Raw genomic sequence first — 16,173 nt, 5'->3', positions numbered from 1 at the left:
CACCTAAACCAGACTGATCACACTCAGGGTTACATTTCCCATGGCACCAGCCTCTCACGGGCACGCACAGGGCCACACAACAGCCTGGGATTTGCTCGGGCCGAAGAACAAACTACTCCCCTCGCTCCTGCGTTCTTTGCCCAGGCTCACCCCAAAAGCACCTGATTCTACTGTTACTCCCCTTTTTAACAGCCCTGGGGATCTTGCACCAGCTGGCTCTTGCCTCTCCGGGCTTCTGAATCTTCCTGCAATCACACTCCCCAAGCAGCCCCCTTTCCAGCTCACTTGCCCCCCAGCGAAACCTTCCCACTACACTCACCCCACAAGCACCTTGCCCTAGTCCAGCCTCACCCTTTGGTGCCCACTAACACCTCCCAGCCCTTAGAATACACCCAATTTACAAGCACGGATAGTGGCTCATTCTCAGTTACAAAACTTGCCTTACAATCTCACTGGATGAGCCAGGATAGAAAGAAGCGCTGTCCCTCTCCATTACACCGTGCTGGGCAAGGGACGACCACACGCCCAGCACTTTACAAATGGGTCTGTTACTCAGACTGTATATGGCACACACGGGAACGAAGTTATGTCTGCCATGGAAAGCTTTTTGGTTCCTGAGTGTACAGTTTCAGAAGTTTCTTTGCATTTCCCTTCCAAAGGACCAAACATTTAGATGAGGCTACAGTGGCTTCACTGGAGAGGGACGAGTATAAGATTTAGCAGAGAATACAGCTGCTCTCTGAAAATGGGGTTAGCCACTTCAAAGCTGACTAGAGTCATCTCCCAGGAGCCAGAGAAATCCAAGTTTCAGACTTCTTGGTTTCAGAAAGGGACACTGCAACCTCTGCAGAAGGTTAAAGCCGTTAGTCCACTGGCAACCCTTTCATTCCTTCAAGTATCTTCCTTTTGGGTTGAAATTTAAACCAACCAACAAGTCTCCTTCGTTGAGTTCATAGTAAGAATGAGTAATGTTTTCCCAATCAGCTGGACCATTTTAACTTCAACCGATCTGAACAGATTTGGTGCACAAAGATCAAGCACAGGTAGCACCCCAGTGGCGAAGATTGCCCAACGCTTCCCATTGTAAGGCCCTGCTTTCCGTTGCTTATCACTTTGTCTAACTATTCGTGCTGAAGTTTCCCATGCTGAATGTTACTGGAAAGTTTCACTTCTCAGAACAAGAGCAGCAATAACACACTTTTTTGCCCCATGATAAAAGATTCTTCCAACTCTTTTACAGGTAAGTTCTAGTGCCTCCGTGCTTTGGACCAGGAGCTTGAAATTTGCCAGAGTGGGAGAGCCACCATGGTATCATGGATGTGCCTTTTGCGCTCCCATAAACATCTGCCCAAATCATCAGCAAGTCTCAGCTTGCACCTGGTCAGTAGAAGCTTGTTAAAAGTTTAACAGCTTAACTATTCAAAGACTCCATTTGCACTGAGCATGGTCCATCCCAGGACTGTGACATTCCCTGTCTAGTCCAGGGAACCAGGTGCTGTGGCCCTGTCTCTGCTGTGCTATCACAGTGCCTACGCCCCCAGTGAAGGGGAGAAGGAAGAAGCTACCCATCTAGAATATAGAGGTGTGAAGATCTGGAGAGAAGAGGCACGAGACTGGGACAAGGACAGCTGTGAAACTAACTGGCAAGATGTGGACCTCATCCCCCTTTAGTGTCTGGCCCACAGAAAGGATGAGAACCTACTACTGCTACTAGGTCAGCATGATCCAACATGATGGAATAGCTGAATTTTCAGTTTGCTTTTACAAAACTTAGAAAACTACATAAAAATGTTAAAGAATAGTAAAACTGCAAAACAGAGCATGGAGGAGAGTTTCCAGGGGCCTGAGCAAACTTAATTCAGCCTCCTTGTAATTACAGCATCACATACTATTTTCGTCACAGTCCCTGCCTCATTCAGTGCACCCTCCACCCGTGAAGAGCCCCTACCCTCTCCAGGAGACCCCTGACCCCCCACGTGCTCTACCCCCTTGAAAGAACCCTCAAGAGCCACTGACCATGCACCCTCTTTACTTCAACCCCATACAAGAGTCCTGGTATCCACACGCACCCCCCCACTCCCAGCAACCATCTAAGTTCCTTATCCAGAAGCCCCATCCTCACCCCACACAGCAGCCTCTCCCCCCACCCCCCACTGTCCTCCTGCCCTTCCACACACCCAATACAGCAGCCTCCTCAACAGGGACAGTTACTCCTCCCAGATCCTAACTTCGGATGCCTCCCCACACACTCAGGCAGCCTGGCCAAACCCAAGATGTAGCCAAGATACCCTGTTCACCTGCTTTTGTAGCAGCTAAGGAAGTTGCCCTGTTTCCAAGGCTGGAGAAGGGGAAATCTAGTCTGGAATAAGACTCGTTGGCCCTTGAAATTATTTTAGTTTGGTTTGGCTTCTGAACTACAAGGGGTGGCACGATAAACTGCATGAGCACAAAGTTCCTGACCAACGATGTACTGGAAAACATCACACAGAGCCACACAATTAGTCTCTCTCCCCTTCTCTGTAGGGACAGGGTACGTCCAGATTACCCGCCAAATCGGCGGGTAGCGATTGATAGATCGGTCTCGGTCTAGACACGAGATATTGATCCCCACCACCCTCCCCATTGACTTCCAGAACTCCACCAGGGTGAGAGGTGGAAGCGAAGTCGACGGGGGAGCCACGCCATCGATCCCACGCTGTGAAGACACGAGGTAAGTCGAAATAAGATACATCGACTTCAGCTATGCTATTCCCGTAGCTAAAATTGTGTATCTTACATTGACCCCTGCCAGTGCAGACCAGGCCACAGAAACATTTACCTTGTAACTGTTGATAAGCCAGTTGGGCAGCGGCACCCCATGAGAGAGGAGCTTGTTGATTACACAGTGATGATACAGATGGTTCTGGGATTTGTATCTGTCCAGATAGGAAGCTAACAGCCGCCAGGCTTCATCTGTTGCACTAGAAGACAGGACAGAGTACATCATAGAGAATAAAGTCTGAGAATATATTATTGCCCTTATATAAATCCATGGTATGCTCACATCTCAAATACTGCATACAGATGTGGTCTCCTCACCTCAAAAAAAGATATTTGAGCACTGGATAAATTCATGGTGGCTAAGTCCATCAATGGCTATTAGCCAGGAAGGGTAAAGAATGGTGTCCCTAGCCTCTGTTCATCAGAGGATGGAGATGGATGGCAGGAGAGAAATCATTGATCATTGCCTGTTAGGTGTCACTCCCTCTGGGGCACCTGGCATTGGCCACTGTCAGTAGACAGATACTGGCTAGATGGACCTTCGGTCTGACCCGGTACCGGCCGTTCTTATGTTCATTTGCCTATTCCTGCACGTAGACTGCGATGGGGTAGCTTGTGCATTACCAGCTGTGCTTTAGTCCCCAATAGATACGTAGATGGGTGGGATCCACATGGAAAAAAGCAACCACAGAGACCTGGAGCCGAGAGGGGGAAGCCAACTGGAAATAAGCTTGTAGCAAGATTTAGAAGAAAGAAAATGCAATGTTGTCAAGTACCAGCAGTCCTAGTGCCGGTTTTACCTGAGGTGTGACCAGGCCAACAGCATGTGCTTAATGCCTGCATTTAAAACATGCATTATAAGTACACCTAAGTGAGGTATAGAGGAAAGGCAAACATGCTTTGCTGCTGCTTGTGTGTGGCTAGAGCCTTGGGGATGTTTGGATTAGACTGCCAGAGGGCCATCCTCTTCCCCAAAAGCTTGGATGCTACAGGCCCCTCTGAAGCAGCTGCAATCCTGGGATTTTTATGAACCCCCAAATCTTGGTTTTGGAAAGAGATTTTTACCACAAGAAGCTGCAGCAACGTCTACCTTTGAAGAGCGGCCCTGAACAGTCTCCTCCAGGAAGAATAAGCACCCTTACCTGGACTCCTTGGTGGTAATGACAGAGGAGAGCTGGTTTGCCGCTAGCCAATCCCAGGCCTCTGCCTGAGCCGCTTCCCCGCCGAACTGCAGTTTGATGCATCTGGAACACACAACATTCAGCATCATACACTGCACACAAAGCTGGGGTCCCCATGCCCTCCCCTCCCACAGCTACACCATGGAACTGTTAAGTCAGGTTGGTCCTCCTCGAGGCAGTTATACTCCCAGCAGTTCCTGACATTGCTGGTATAACAGGAGATGCAGGGGTAACCACTTGGTTGAAGTTAAACTCTTCAGATAGGAGCTAGGGTGTGATTATGTTTTTTTAAATTAACCTAAGTGACAAGAGCCCCTCAATAATCAACCTGACCCAAACAAACGTGACCTGTTCTGTGGGCACTAGGAAAAGCCAGGACACTAAGCATGGGAGTGTAGTCTGCACATGCCAACAAGCAGGAATGGCCTCTCAAGCACTCCTAGCATGGCCCCCATGTGATTCCAATACACCCCCGCGGAATCACAGCATTTGCCGGTGTGAAAAGAAACGCTGCAGAAGTACTCCAGGTGTATTCCAGTATCTCTCTCTCCAATGTAGAAGCCAGCCCCACCCGTGCTCCAGCGGGCACAGTTTGAGAACATGAGCTACCCAGTGAGGAAAGCCTCTATGCAGTGAACATCAGTGCTGTCAGCCCTAGAGCCCAGACACTCCGTGTCAGAGCCACGATGCCAGGAAGGATTTAACACACTCCTGTTTTGATGTTTTCCGATTTTTAGATCTTAGGGGGCAGCCTCTCACTCCTGGTGTGTGTTGAAGATCATTTAAGGTTGAAAATTCAAGCTTAGATGCACACACCGGGACTCCCCCACAGTGGCTCGAAGGGGTTGCTCTTAAACCTCCCCACCCCAGGAGTGAGGAGGGGATCAGTAACCATCTCCTTCCCTTTTGCTGATCCCTGCCCTCCTCAGTTAAACCCAGCTGTTTCCAAGAGCATAACACACACATCCCTAAAATCTGCAGGCTTCTGAGACAGCTGAGAGTTGACAGGCCAGGTCATAATTCCACAAAGCTTATGCTATACAAGTTCTTCAGCATTTGTGTTATACAATCTTAAAAAAAGCATTGTAACATGTCACATACTTGAAAGCCAGCCCCTCAAAGACAGGTGTCAGGGGGAGTTTGAAGGTCTGGCAGAGTGAGACGGCTGTGTCAAAGAGGCCAGCCTGAACCAAGAGGGTGACCATTTCCTCTGGCGAAGAGCTTCCTGCGCAAACAGAACGCCCAGTCAGTGCATACCGCGAACTGACCATTCACACATACCTTCAAATGCAGTACTGCAGCATGGAACAATGTCTTACTGAGGGATTTGCTGGGAAAGCTACACAGGGATAATACCTTAGAAGTCAGGAAATTCTCCACAAGGCAACACTGGACTGTGCGAAGTGGCAGGGTTATAAACAGTGTAAATAAAAAAGTGTTAGGAGACTCTGGGAATGACAGAAAAACAAGTTTGACTTTGGTGCCAGGTAAACTGGCTGAAACTAACTCAAAGACTAGGAAAGTCTGATGACTCTTTAACCTCATTCTCCTAAACTGCTTGACTTTATATATATTTAAAAAAAAAAACAGTCCGAGGCACAGTGCAAGCATAGAAAGCTACAGCCTAATTGGTTAAAGCTTGGCAAAATTATAACTAATCAAAACAGATTATAACCAAAAAGGTGTTCAGCAAATTTACCCATAGGTGTCGTTCGGCTGTAAACCAAAACCCGTTTGCTTCTTGGTAGCAGGGAAGCAGCTCGATGGGGATATTTTTACTCTTAGGTAGTGTTTGTACTAGGCTGACAGCCATCAGTATTATAGGCTAACGAGTGACCCTGCCTCGGAGGTGGAACACAGCAGTGTTTAACAGCACAAAGAAACACAAGTGTATTGGTTCTGGACAGGCAGTGAAAAATACTGTCTCTAATTAAAACTGCAGGAGACTTAAGGAGGCAGAAGGTAATTACTTGAGCTGGAATTAATCTAGCAGAAGAGCCACCTACTCTTGAGAGATTTAACCTCCCCCTACCCCCGATTTGCCTAGACTTCTGCATGACAACAGCAAAGAATGTGACTAACAGCAGCAATGCCCCAGACATTCTGCAAGTGCACTGGTTAAAGAATAGACAGAAGAGACGCGCACCGTTCATACTTCTTGTAGCAGCCTAGAAGGGACCCCTGTGATCACCTAGTCTGACCTCCTAACACAGAACCAGAGACCTGCCCCCAAACAATCCCTAGAGCAGAGCTTGTAGAAAAACATCCAGTCTGGACTTAAATTGTCAGTGATGGAGACTCCACCATTGTTTCAATGGTTAATTACTCTCATTGTTAAAATGTAACTTTTATTTCCAGCCTGCATTTGTCTAGCTTCCACCTCCAGTCTTTGGACTGTGTTAGCCATTTCTCTGCTAGACTGAAGAGCTCAATATTAACGATCTGTTCCCAGTGCAGGTACTTAGAGACTGATCAAGTCACCCCCTAACCTTCGCTTTGGTAAGCTAACTAGACTGAGCTCTTTGGGTAAGTCTATACTGCAATTAGACACCGACGGCCCAGGCTTGTGAGGCTCAGGCCAGGGGGCTGTTTAATTGCAGTGTAGATGTTGGGGCCTGGGCTGCACCTAGGGTCACCAACTTTGGTGGGATATATTTCTGGAGGTTTCATCAAATGACATCTTTAATTCCTGGAGACTCCAGGACAATCCTAGAGGGTTGGCAATCCTAGCTGCAGCCCAGGCTTTGGCACTCTGCAAGGCGGGAGGATCCCAGAACTCCAGCTTCAGCCTGAGCTCAAACACCACAAGTAAACAGCCCCTTAAGCCTGAAGCCTGCAAGCCCAAGTCAGCAGTGGGTTTTTAATTGCAGTGTAGACATACCCTTTGAGTCTCTCACCGTAAAGCAAATTTTCTAATCCTGTAACCATTCTCCTGACTCTTCTCTGAACCCTCTCCCATTTATAAACACCCCTTGTAGGTTTCCCATTCTAGTATAGCCAGGTCCATCCCAGGTTTGTTTGTGAGATCTGATGAGATCACAAGACAACGTGGCTGCAGATGCAAAAGTTTCACATCACCACACCGTCTGTACGAACTACACCCTGACTCTCTAAAAGTAGCTCGGAGCTGCTGTTCTGAGCCCTGAGGGCCAATACCCCATCCCTACCTGCAACAGCAGCTGTTGATGGGTCATGTTGCGCAAGAGTTAGTCGGATGTGAGCCAACATGCACTCCTTCTCCAAATCCTCCAGCTCCAAGATTTCTATCTGGCGTGCTGCTGTAAAAAACAGATGTTTATTTAGAGAAGCCCAGTGAAGGCCAGATGTTTTACAGACAATGGGGATGGGAAAGGCCCTGCTTTATAGAGCTTATGGTCTAAACAGTCAATAGATAAAGGAAAATTGAGATGTAAACTACCAGCGTCTGAAGAGTGCACATATGTCGTCATTTAGGATATATGTCTACCCTGTAATCTGGTGGGGTGATTACAGCACGCACAGACAGCTCTGACCTAGCATGAGACTCGATTATCTAGTTAAATCAAAACTATTTCGAGTATATTGCTATACGCTGCAATCACTCCTCAGGACTGCAGCGCAGGCCTACCCTAAGTTAATCCTTCCACAAGAGGATGACTAGCCTTTCAGGGACTTGGTAAAACCCATTTTTGTAAGGAAGGACTTGCAGGAGAGTGTGGAGGCATGGCAGACGAGGCCAGAAAGGGAGCTCCAACCTCAGAGCACCCTAGGAAAGAAGTTGTAGCATCTGCAATTACGTATAAAAACAAACCAAGTTTAAAACACCCTCAGCCGTGGTGACTAATGGAACCCTCTATCCATCAAGATGCACACATTAGGTACTTGAGTAGCCACCAGACCTTTGCCTGTAGCCCTTACCCTACCTCCCCCAGTGCTCACATCACGGCTGAAGTACACTGCAGGATATTCAGGGCAGTGGTCACGTCTTCTATGCTTGGATGGCACCTAGCACACACCGCAGCACTCAATGAACATGTAAGTTACACACATGCTCAGTCAGTGAAGCTAAGGGTAAAGAAGCCCTGGGGAATGGCTTTATGAAGGCTGCAGAAAAACTGATCTTCTGGAGATGCCATGTGCTGTGCTCTCCCTTAATCAAAGATGTATCTGAGGCACTTGATAAAGCAGATCTAGACTCCAGAACACACTCACTCTCATTTTAGCCCACAACAACTAGAATTTGCTCTCCATGTTTTAAACAAGTGAAGGACTTTTAGATTATAGGTCTTCAAAATGGCTCCTCTGGACATTATGCAGAGCAGCTAGCATGCCTATGTGTCCCTCTTACCAACCTATGGAGTCATATTACAGCAAACAATTGAATTCACTTTGACTGACTTCTCCTTGCTAGTTTTTAACTCCTATGCAGCATTTAGACAGATCCAGTTAAGAACATTACAAATGCCACACTCTGGTTAACACAACAGGTAGTTTTTATTAATGTTCCTGTCTTTTGAAATGTTAACAAAAACTAGACATGGTGCCCCAGGCAGACCCTTTGTGGCGCTCATTTCCCACTAAATCACATGCCTTCAGAAAATATTTAGATACTGAAATGAAAATAAATACACATGCAAAACAAGGCAGGGTTAAGTTTGTTGTGCTGAAATATGCCCTTCCCTGAACTTGCTAGGAATATGTTTGTTATGCAGACAGTGTAATACAAAATGAAAGGCCATTGTTGTCATAACTCTGATGTTTTTGTATTCTTTACAAATCAGTCTGCTGGAATTTTAAGAATGTGAACACCAAGGCCATGGATGGGGATTAGAGAAAGACAGCACATTTTTCGAGTGCTATTTCAAGTGGTACAGAGGCTGTGGAAGGAGGGGAGCCCTCTCCCAGGTTACTAGCAAGCGGCACAACTTTTGAGTCAAAAGCAGAGTGCTGGAATACAAGAATTACAAGAGGCGCTAGTGACTTACTTGGGACAGCTGGGCACTCCCCATCATGGCTTCTCTTTGGGGACGCTCCTGGGCGTTCATACTGCCAGGAAGAAAAAGGTTTAGTTGAAGTTGGATTTCAAAGGGTAGGCTGCTTCCCTTTCCCCATCTAATGCTCCATCTCAGACGCTCACACTGGGAGAGCTGTAGGCTATATAGCAATTCCAAAGGCTACATCTGTATGGATCTGGCTGCAGAAAGCAGCACAAGTCACACGTAGTCTCTGCCACCCCGAACCAAACTTCTGCAGAAAGATCTCAGATGTTGGATGCAAAATGAAGCATTCGCAGTTATGTAAAAAACAAAACCTATCAAAATTCAGGAGAACCAAGGAAACAAGGCACAGAATTTGTAGTTTGGTCCTTGATTATAGCGAACTCCTCCCCTTTGTGAAATGAAGTGGATAGAATGCCTTTTGGAGGACTAGACCTAATAAGAACATACAGCTAAAACAAGCACAGCGCACCCTGAATGGAAGGTGAACTTCAAGGCAGTTACCATAGCTACAGGGCTCGGACAATTACAGCATTGGCAGGTTACACGATGGCTTCCATTCTGAACCAGATTTTACACACTAAACATGCTCAAAAAGTTCTCCTTTGGGGCTACAATGCTGCCTCTTTGGTCTCAGCCAAAAATGGATTTCTCTTTTTTCCCCACCCTCACGTACAAAGAAAATCCATCCATCTGCATGTGTTATAAGGCTGGGGCGGGGGGGGAAAAGAGGATGCGTAACTATATTTTTCCCTTTTTTGCTTCCCAAACAGCTGACCAAAAAAAAGCAACCAGGTCATGTCTAGGCCTCAGCCAACATGGAGAAAACTGGGAAAGTTCGGAGTTTTCAAGTTTTCGGCTGCACGTTAGCAAGTATCGGAACATTTTAACCAGCTGGAAGTAGTTCTCCTTGCCCCTTGCGCAACATGGGCCTTGTCTAGACAAACGGGTTTGCTGGCATAGCCGTTTATTAGAACTATACCAGCCAAAGAGCTCTTCTGCCAGTACAGCTTAGCCCAGTTCCCCGAATGGAATCATCAGTACTGGTGTGAGGACTCTTGTCTCCACACTGGGGCTTTGGCAGCAGAGCTACATTAGTCGGCTTGCAATTCTCTCACCCCCCGCCAACTGACAGCTATATGCCGATCAATTTCTCTAGGGTAGACCACACCCTAGAGATGTTAGGGAACACAAAAGTTGCCAGCTTAATCCCGACTGAGTATGATCGAAAGGGGGCTGAGAGCAGCAGGCTAGACGCTCCTCCACCTCCACCCCCAGTTGGAGCCCTGGCCCAATGGCTGGTGCCGGCTCCTTCCACCAGTTTCCCAATACACACGGTCAGTCCTGTTTGGGGAGAGCAGCAATAGTAGGAATTTGAGATTGGCAGTCACTAGCCTGTAATACCTATGGCTAAGGCCCTACCCAATTCACCGTTCATTTTGATCAATTTCATGGCCAGAGGGTTTTTTAAGTGGTCAGTTTAATGTTTGCAGATCTCTACATCTGAAATTTCATGGTGGTAACTGGGGGGTCCCAACACCAAAGGAACCCGGAGGTGGGTCTGATCTCCTCCCACACCCTCCCAGAGGAGCTGTGCAGGTGAAGAGGAAGTCCTGTTCCTCCCCAGCCCAGCTGGGACATGCAGCCAGGAGCCCCCGCCTTGGGCACACCCAGCAGCACAGGGGAGATCAAATCCACCTCCACAAGCCTCCTCCAGCTGCAGGAACCTCCGGGGCTGCTGCCCAGCCCCAGAGCTTCCTACAGGGTCGGCACATGCAGGTGGATCTGATCTCCCCCCAAGAGTGGCAGTGCAGGAGAAGGACAAGTCCTGTCCCTCCCCAGCCCAGCCAGGACTCACAGCTAAGAGTCCCCAGCTGGGGTGCTCCCAGCAGAATGGGAGATATCAGATTTCATGAGGAAGGACTTATTTCATGGTTCACGACACGTTTTTCATGGCCATGAAATTGGTAGGGCCCTACCTATGGCCAATCTCATGTACTCTACGGTAGCAGGAATGATAGGTGAACCCCATTGGTGACATCAGAACGGCCTTACAGTGGAAGCACCTTTACAACGAAAGGGATCACTGCTAAAAAACCAGGCCCACAGCCACCACTTTGACAGACAGTTTTAAAATAAGCCGAAGGTTCAAGATTTCATACCACTGCTCCGGAAGCCGGCTGCACTATCCATGCATATTCTGGGCGGATGAGCCGTAAGCAGTTAATGGCAGCAAGATAGCAGTTCCCTTGTTTCTGAAGCCCACGGAGCGTCCGTACCTCCCTGCCCAGGCGCATGCCATATTCAAACATCACCGTCCCAGCTGGGGAAGAAGAAATGAATGTTTCAGCGCACAGCAGAATTCTCTTTCCATTGGACTGACACCTCTGGGGATTTGCTGGTTATACACAGGAGGCACTGGCTAGGCCAGAGAGACAGGCAACAGTGCTACGCCTAAGAAAGCCAATGGCATCTGGACAGATAAACAGCATCCATCATGGAGAGAACCACACGACAGACTGTGCGGACACAAGATTTACTAGTACAGCTATACCAGTCAAGGAGAGCCCAGTGCCAACATACAAGGGACTAGCGATGTCAGGCAGCCTTACCCTTGCGATAGTTGTGACGGTAGATGTGGAAAGCATAGAGCAGCTCATAGTAATTGTGAGTCATCAGGTCCACAGCACGAGCTCGAGACTCGATTATCCCCACAACCTAAGACACAGGAGACACAGGAGTTTTTCAGCTGCCTTCCACTATACCAGTTCTCCCCCCTGGCCCATGGCCAGTGAATTACCTCATTATGGAGGTTCACATAGGGGAACTCCACCAGGTCCTGCAGCTGGGAGCGTTCACACAGAACCACCACCAGCTGGCGCAAACAGTCCAGCTGCCTAGGAAGAGACAAAGGCAAAGCTATTCTAATGAATTTGGATAGGCAGGCAAGCAAGATGCACAACTGCTAGCAGAGTTCACAAGCCATGAGAGGTTCATACTTGTGATGGTGGGTGAACACTCCCCATCCCCTCTGGACCCCAGGAGGAATGCCTGCGTTTGGCTTCTGGTCGGCGAAAGGGGGTGGCGGTGGAGAAATTTGCAGGAGGCTTGGCTGGAAGCAGGGAACCTGGACAGGGGAGCTGTTCTCTTCAAGTGTCCTAAGTAACAGAGTTCCTCCTTCCTTCCTCACCAGAAGGTGAGCGATTCAGGCAGAACCCTCACGCTACCGGGCGCTCTCCGCTCAGGCTTATGAATCTGATTGGGGTGGAAAAGCCTCTCCCTGACTGGCTGGCCAGTCTCTGCCCCTCTTGGTCCTGGGTTCTTCTCCTGCCAGGAAGGGGCTTCTCGGACAACGGACAGTCTGTTAGGACCTATTTAGTGTGGGTTTATGGGGGGTGGGGGGTGTTCTCAAACTATTTTTGCTGGGAACCCCTTTAAAAATATTTCAGACTCTGATGATCAGCCCACCCCCCAATACCCTGCCACCCAGCTCTGAAGACAGCACCATCATCAGCGACAGCGCAGAAGGGTGGTAATACCCTAGCATGCAACCCTTACTTCTGCACAGAAGTAAGGGTGGCAATACCACAACCCCTCTACAATAGGCTTGCGACCCCAGTTTGAGAAATGCTGGCTCATAGCATACTGGGTTTTGGCTTTCAGGGTGAGAAGGAGCTGTGGCACCCAGGCAGACCCTTGGGTTAACTATAGCCAGGGTACAGAGTCTTAAACACTACAGTCTGTCCACACTAAGTGCTAGATGGGGTTTAACCAAGTTAGGCAACCTGTTCACATGATTTAACTAACACCTTACTCATTCAGTGCAGACAATGCCTGTGCTTGGGAATCTCCGGGGCCCCAGGACGTGACGGCCTGCAGCTGGGCGACGAGCCCCAAGACAGTGGGAGCATTTCCTGCTGCAGGGGCAGCCCAAGGGCTCTATATAAAAAGCTGCTTGCTCCTGCACACTTGCCTGGGGCAGCGCTCGCTCCAAGACGCTTTTGCTGCCGCCCTGGACACCACCTTCCTAGGTACCAGCAGTACCTAAAAAGCAGCTGGATGGATGAATTGGGGCTCTGGTTTCATTGGGTTATACAGACAAGCCTGGCTGCACAAAGCCTGTATTCAGGATTCAGTCGCGTTCCCATCTAGCACAGTGCCATGGTGAAAGGATTCACATTTGAACCCGACAGGCATGAAGCATCCCAATCAATCAGTTTCTTACACTGCACTGAACTAAGTGCAAATATCACATCGCAGTGATGGTAATGTTCTGTACTAACAGCTTTCCGAATGGGCGAGAGGTTGCGAGACAGACGCTAAACGCAGCCCACAGCTCAAACAGCAGAGCAGCAGAGTTGAAGGACACAAGGATGTTACCTGCTGGAATCTGGATTCTGGGTTAAGGCCTCATACGCTTGGCTATTGTGCCCTAAATCCAAGTGATGTTTGAAAATGCACGTCCTCAAAGTAGCCTAAAACATCAGAGAGCGTAACTCAGTTCAGTCATTATTATCTGTACCTATTAAGATAAGTTCTTGGTGCCAGCAATAGTTGCTGCATGGAAAAAACCCAGTGTCTCTGCAGAAAGGAATTAATGCCTACCTGGCTTCTCCAGTCGTCAGCTGCTTCTGTGATTGCTAGCGTTGCTAACTGGATGACCAGTTCAGGTAAACCAATAACATCCAGCAATCGCAGGACCTAGAGAGGAAACAGACTGGTTTGGGATGTTGTGGTGTCTAAGAATGTGGAGAATTTTGTTTTCTTTACCAAGAGGCAGCTATTTCCACGCTAACTGAATTCAGAAACAGCCAAAAAGATTTTGGCTATGTTTGCAAAAAAACATTCATTTTCCAGCAGATGCCAAGAATTTCAAACCCAAAGAGGGATACTTTGGTACGTTATAAACAGGGGGATCAATCGTGTTTTTCACGGCTAGGGATTTTCCTGCAGAATCCAACCCACAGAACTGTGATCCACAACTAAAACTTCTCTCTCAATGTTTATATGCCCTTATGGTTGCAACCTCAACATGGCTAACCATTTGATTCTAAAAGAAATGTAGCTCACATACTCATCCATCAATCCTGAGCTCCGGTTTACATCTCTCCAGGTGCCAAAAGCACTAACTGTCCCATACTCAGCTGCCACAACCTCCAACCTCCCTCCCACCCCCACAGATAACTTATTTATTCTGTAGTAGCAACCAGGAGCCTGAGTCATTGAACAGGCCCTGCAAGGCACTGTACAGACAGAACAAAGTCTCTAACCTACAACCACAATCTAAGTAGTTACCACAATGTGGTCAGGCACTCTCAGCAGAATTCACAGATTAAGGCCAGAGACTCTCACAACTGCTTGAACTAGATAGAGTACATCTTTCGGAAAGATGTACTCTGAGTCTTGACAAAAGACACCAAGTGAGAGAATCTATCACATCCCTAGGTCAGTTACTCCAAGAGTTAATCACCCTCATTGTTAAACACTGGCACTTGACCCTTAATCTGTATTTGTTTGGGTTCAGTTTCCACCCAATGGCTCCCATCCTGCTTCTGTCTGATGGATTAGAGCCCTCTGCCAGCAGAAGTCTCTTCCCCACATAGATCAGTCTCCGAGAACCTAGCCTTTTCTCGGATAATCTAAATAGACCGAGCTTCTGAAGTCTCCCTATAAGGCAGTTTCTCCAGACCACAAACCATTCTTGCAGTTTACTGGAAGTTGAGGGGTAGACTAATAAATTGTACTTAGTACGAGACACACGACGAGAGATACTGTACTGACTTTTTCACTTCCAGGTTTTAGCCAATAACAATCCCCATTTTGTATTTACCTAGCAGCAGCCAGAGATTTAGCTTACTTTTATTCTGGCTTGTGATTTTCTCTGTGCTGAGAGGGAGGCGTATTCCTGGTTTTCTTTTTGTAACTTTAAAGTTCTGCCCAGAGGGAAATCCTCTGGGTTTTGAATCTGATTGCCTTGTGATATTATCTTCCATTCCAATTTTACAGAGGTGCTTCTTTTACTCTTTTTCTAACAAAGTTCTGTGTTGTGTTTTTTTTTAAGAATCCATTTTTTTTTAAAGTGTCCTAAAAAAAAGCCCAAGGCTGGTCTGTGCTCATCTTGTTTATTCTCAAGCCTCCCCAGGAAAGGGGGTGTATGGCTTGGGGGGATATTAGGGGGAAGATAGGGCTCCAAGTGGCCCTCCCTAAATGTTTGTTTAAATCACTTGGTGGTGGCAGCGTTTATCTAATCCAAGGTACAAGGAAAAATGTGTGCCTTGGGAGAAGTTTTCATTTAAGCTGGTAGAAATAAGCTTAGGGGGTCTTTCATGTGGGTCCCCATATCTGTACCCTCAAGTTCAGAGTGAGGAGGGAACCCTGCCATGGTGGCAGCGGTGGGAAGGACTGCCATGAAGCATGAAGACTAGCTGCCTTGGCAGCATCTGAAACCAGACTTTCATAGCAAGCACCAAGTTTCTGTACTATCATGGCAGCAATACCTTGTCATAATACTGCAGGCGCGGGGTGGAAGCCATCTCGCCGTCCTCGGCTCGGATCAGCCTGTCCAAGAACTCCTCTTTTCCAACTTCAGATGCAGCCTGACAGAAACAGTCCAGAGCCTGGAAGAAAAATAAAGTTACTACGTACTCCCTTTCTCAGGCGACTGACTCAATCCAAAATACAGGTAAACAGGGCAGCTTGTTCTGCGCCAGGCTACGCAGGGTCATCACGGGCCAGTCCATTAAGCCCTAGCTAGCTATGTGTTTACACAGGTGTCTCAAAGCCTCAACAGGTATTTAAAAACAATTTTCCCTTGCCCCTTCCCCATCTGAAGAATGTACACGTACTTGCTCATTTACACTTGTGTATATGAGTGAGCGGGTGAGAGAAAATCCACGGAAAAGCTACGCTAAAGAAATGAGCTTTGCATTTTTGTCTGAGCAACATATCTTCTAGCCCTAGAAACAAAATGTAACCCGCGGTCAGGTAAGTGTGACTGTGCGGATCCACATAGCCACCACTGAACCCTACACATGAAGCAATGCTCCACTCTGGGAAGCAGTGAAGCAGTTTTGTACCTTGTGTCCCTCGCCCATGACAAGGTAACATCTTCCCATTAAGAAGCGACAGGAGCCCACATTCACATGACACCAGGGCTGCAGCAGGCGAATGTATTCCTAAGAGACAAAGGGCATCCTCTGATCAGAGAGGCAAAAGCTTTAACATTCCGTTAATGCTGATTATGAACCAACAAGCCC

General features: G+C 47.8%; 1 protein-coding gene across 2 annotated transcripts in view; it reads right to left on the bottom strand.

The window, feature by feature from the left end:
• The window catches only part of NUP160 (nucleoporin 160), a 55,288-nt gene that overhangs the window by 2,879 nt on the left and 36,236 nt on the right, over positions 1–16,173 (bottom strand). Inside the window, exons 22-33 of one of the 2 annotated variants that reach the window (XM_030561958.1) lie at positions 15,994–16,092; positions 15,415–15,534; positions 13,523–13,618; positions 13,298–13,392; positions 11,718–11,814; positions 11,530–11,635; positions 11,080–11,240; positions 8,906–8,966; positions 7,109–7,219; positions 5,043–5,166; positions 3,903–4,004; positions 2,819–2,960 (exon numbers count right to left, since the gene is read on the bottom strand). In XM_030561958.1, coding sequence (XP_030417818.1) covers positions 2,819–2,960; positions 3,903–4,004; positions 5,043–5,166; positions 7,109–7,219; positions 8,906–8,966; positions 11,080–11,240; positions 11,530–11,635; positions 11,718–11,814; positions 13,298–13,392; positions 13,523–13,618; positions 15,415–15,534; positions 15,994–16,092 — 1,314 coding nt within the window. The remainder of the gene's footprint in view (positions 1–2,818; positions 2,961–3,902; positions 4,005–5,042; positions 5,167–7,108; positions 7,220–8,905; positions 8,967–11,079; positions 11,241–11,529; positions 11,636–11,717; positions 11,815–13,297; positions 13,393–13,522; positions 13,619–15,414; positions 15,535–15,993; positions 16,093–16,173) is intronic. The other variant, XM_030561959.1, reaches the window with a different exon arrangement.

The sequence above is a fragment of the Gopherus evgoodei genome, chromosome 4, assembly GCF_007399415.2.
Source record: "Gopherus evgoodei ecotype Sinaloan lineage chromosome 4, rGopEvg1_v1.p, whole genome shotgun sequence".
Taxonomy (NCBI): domain Eukaryota; kingdom Metazoa; phylum Chordata; order Testudines; family Testudinidae; genus Gopherus; species Gopherus evgoodei.
The sequence above is the reverse complement of the archived record's forward strand: the minus strand, read 5'-3'. Positions and strand labels throughout refer to the sequence as shown.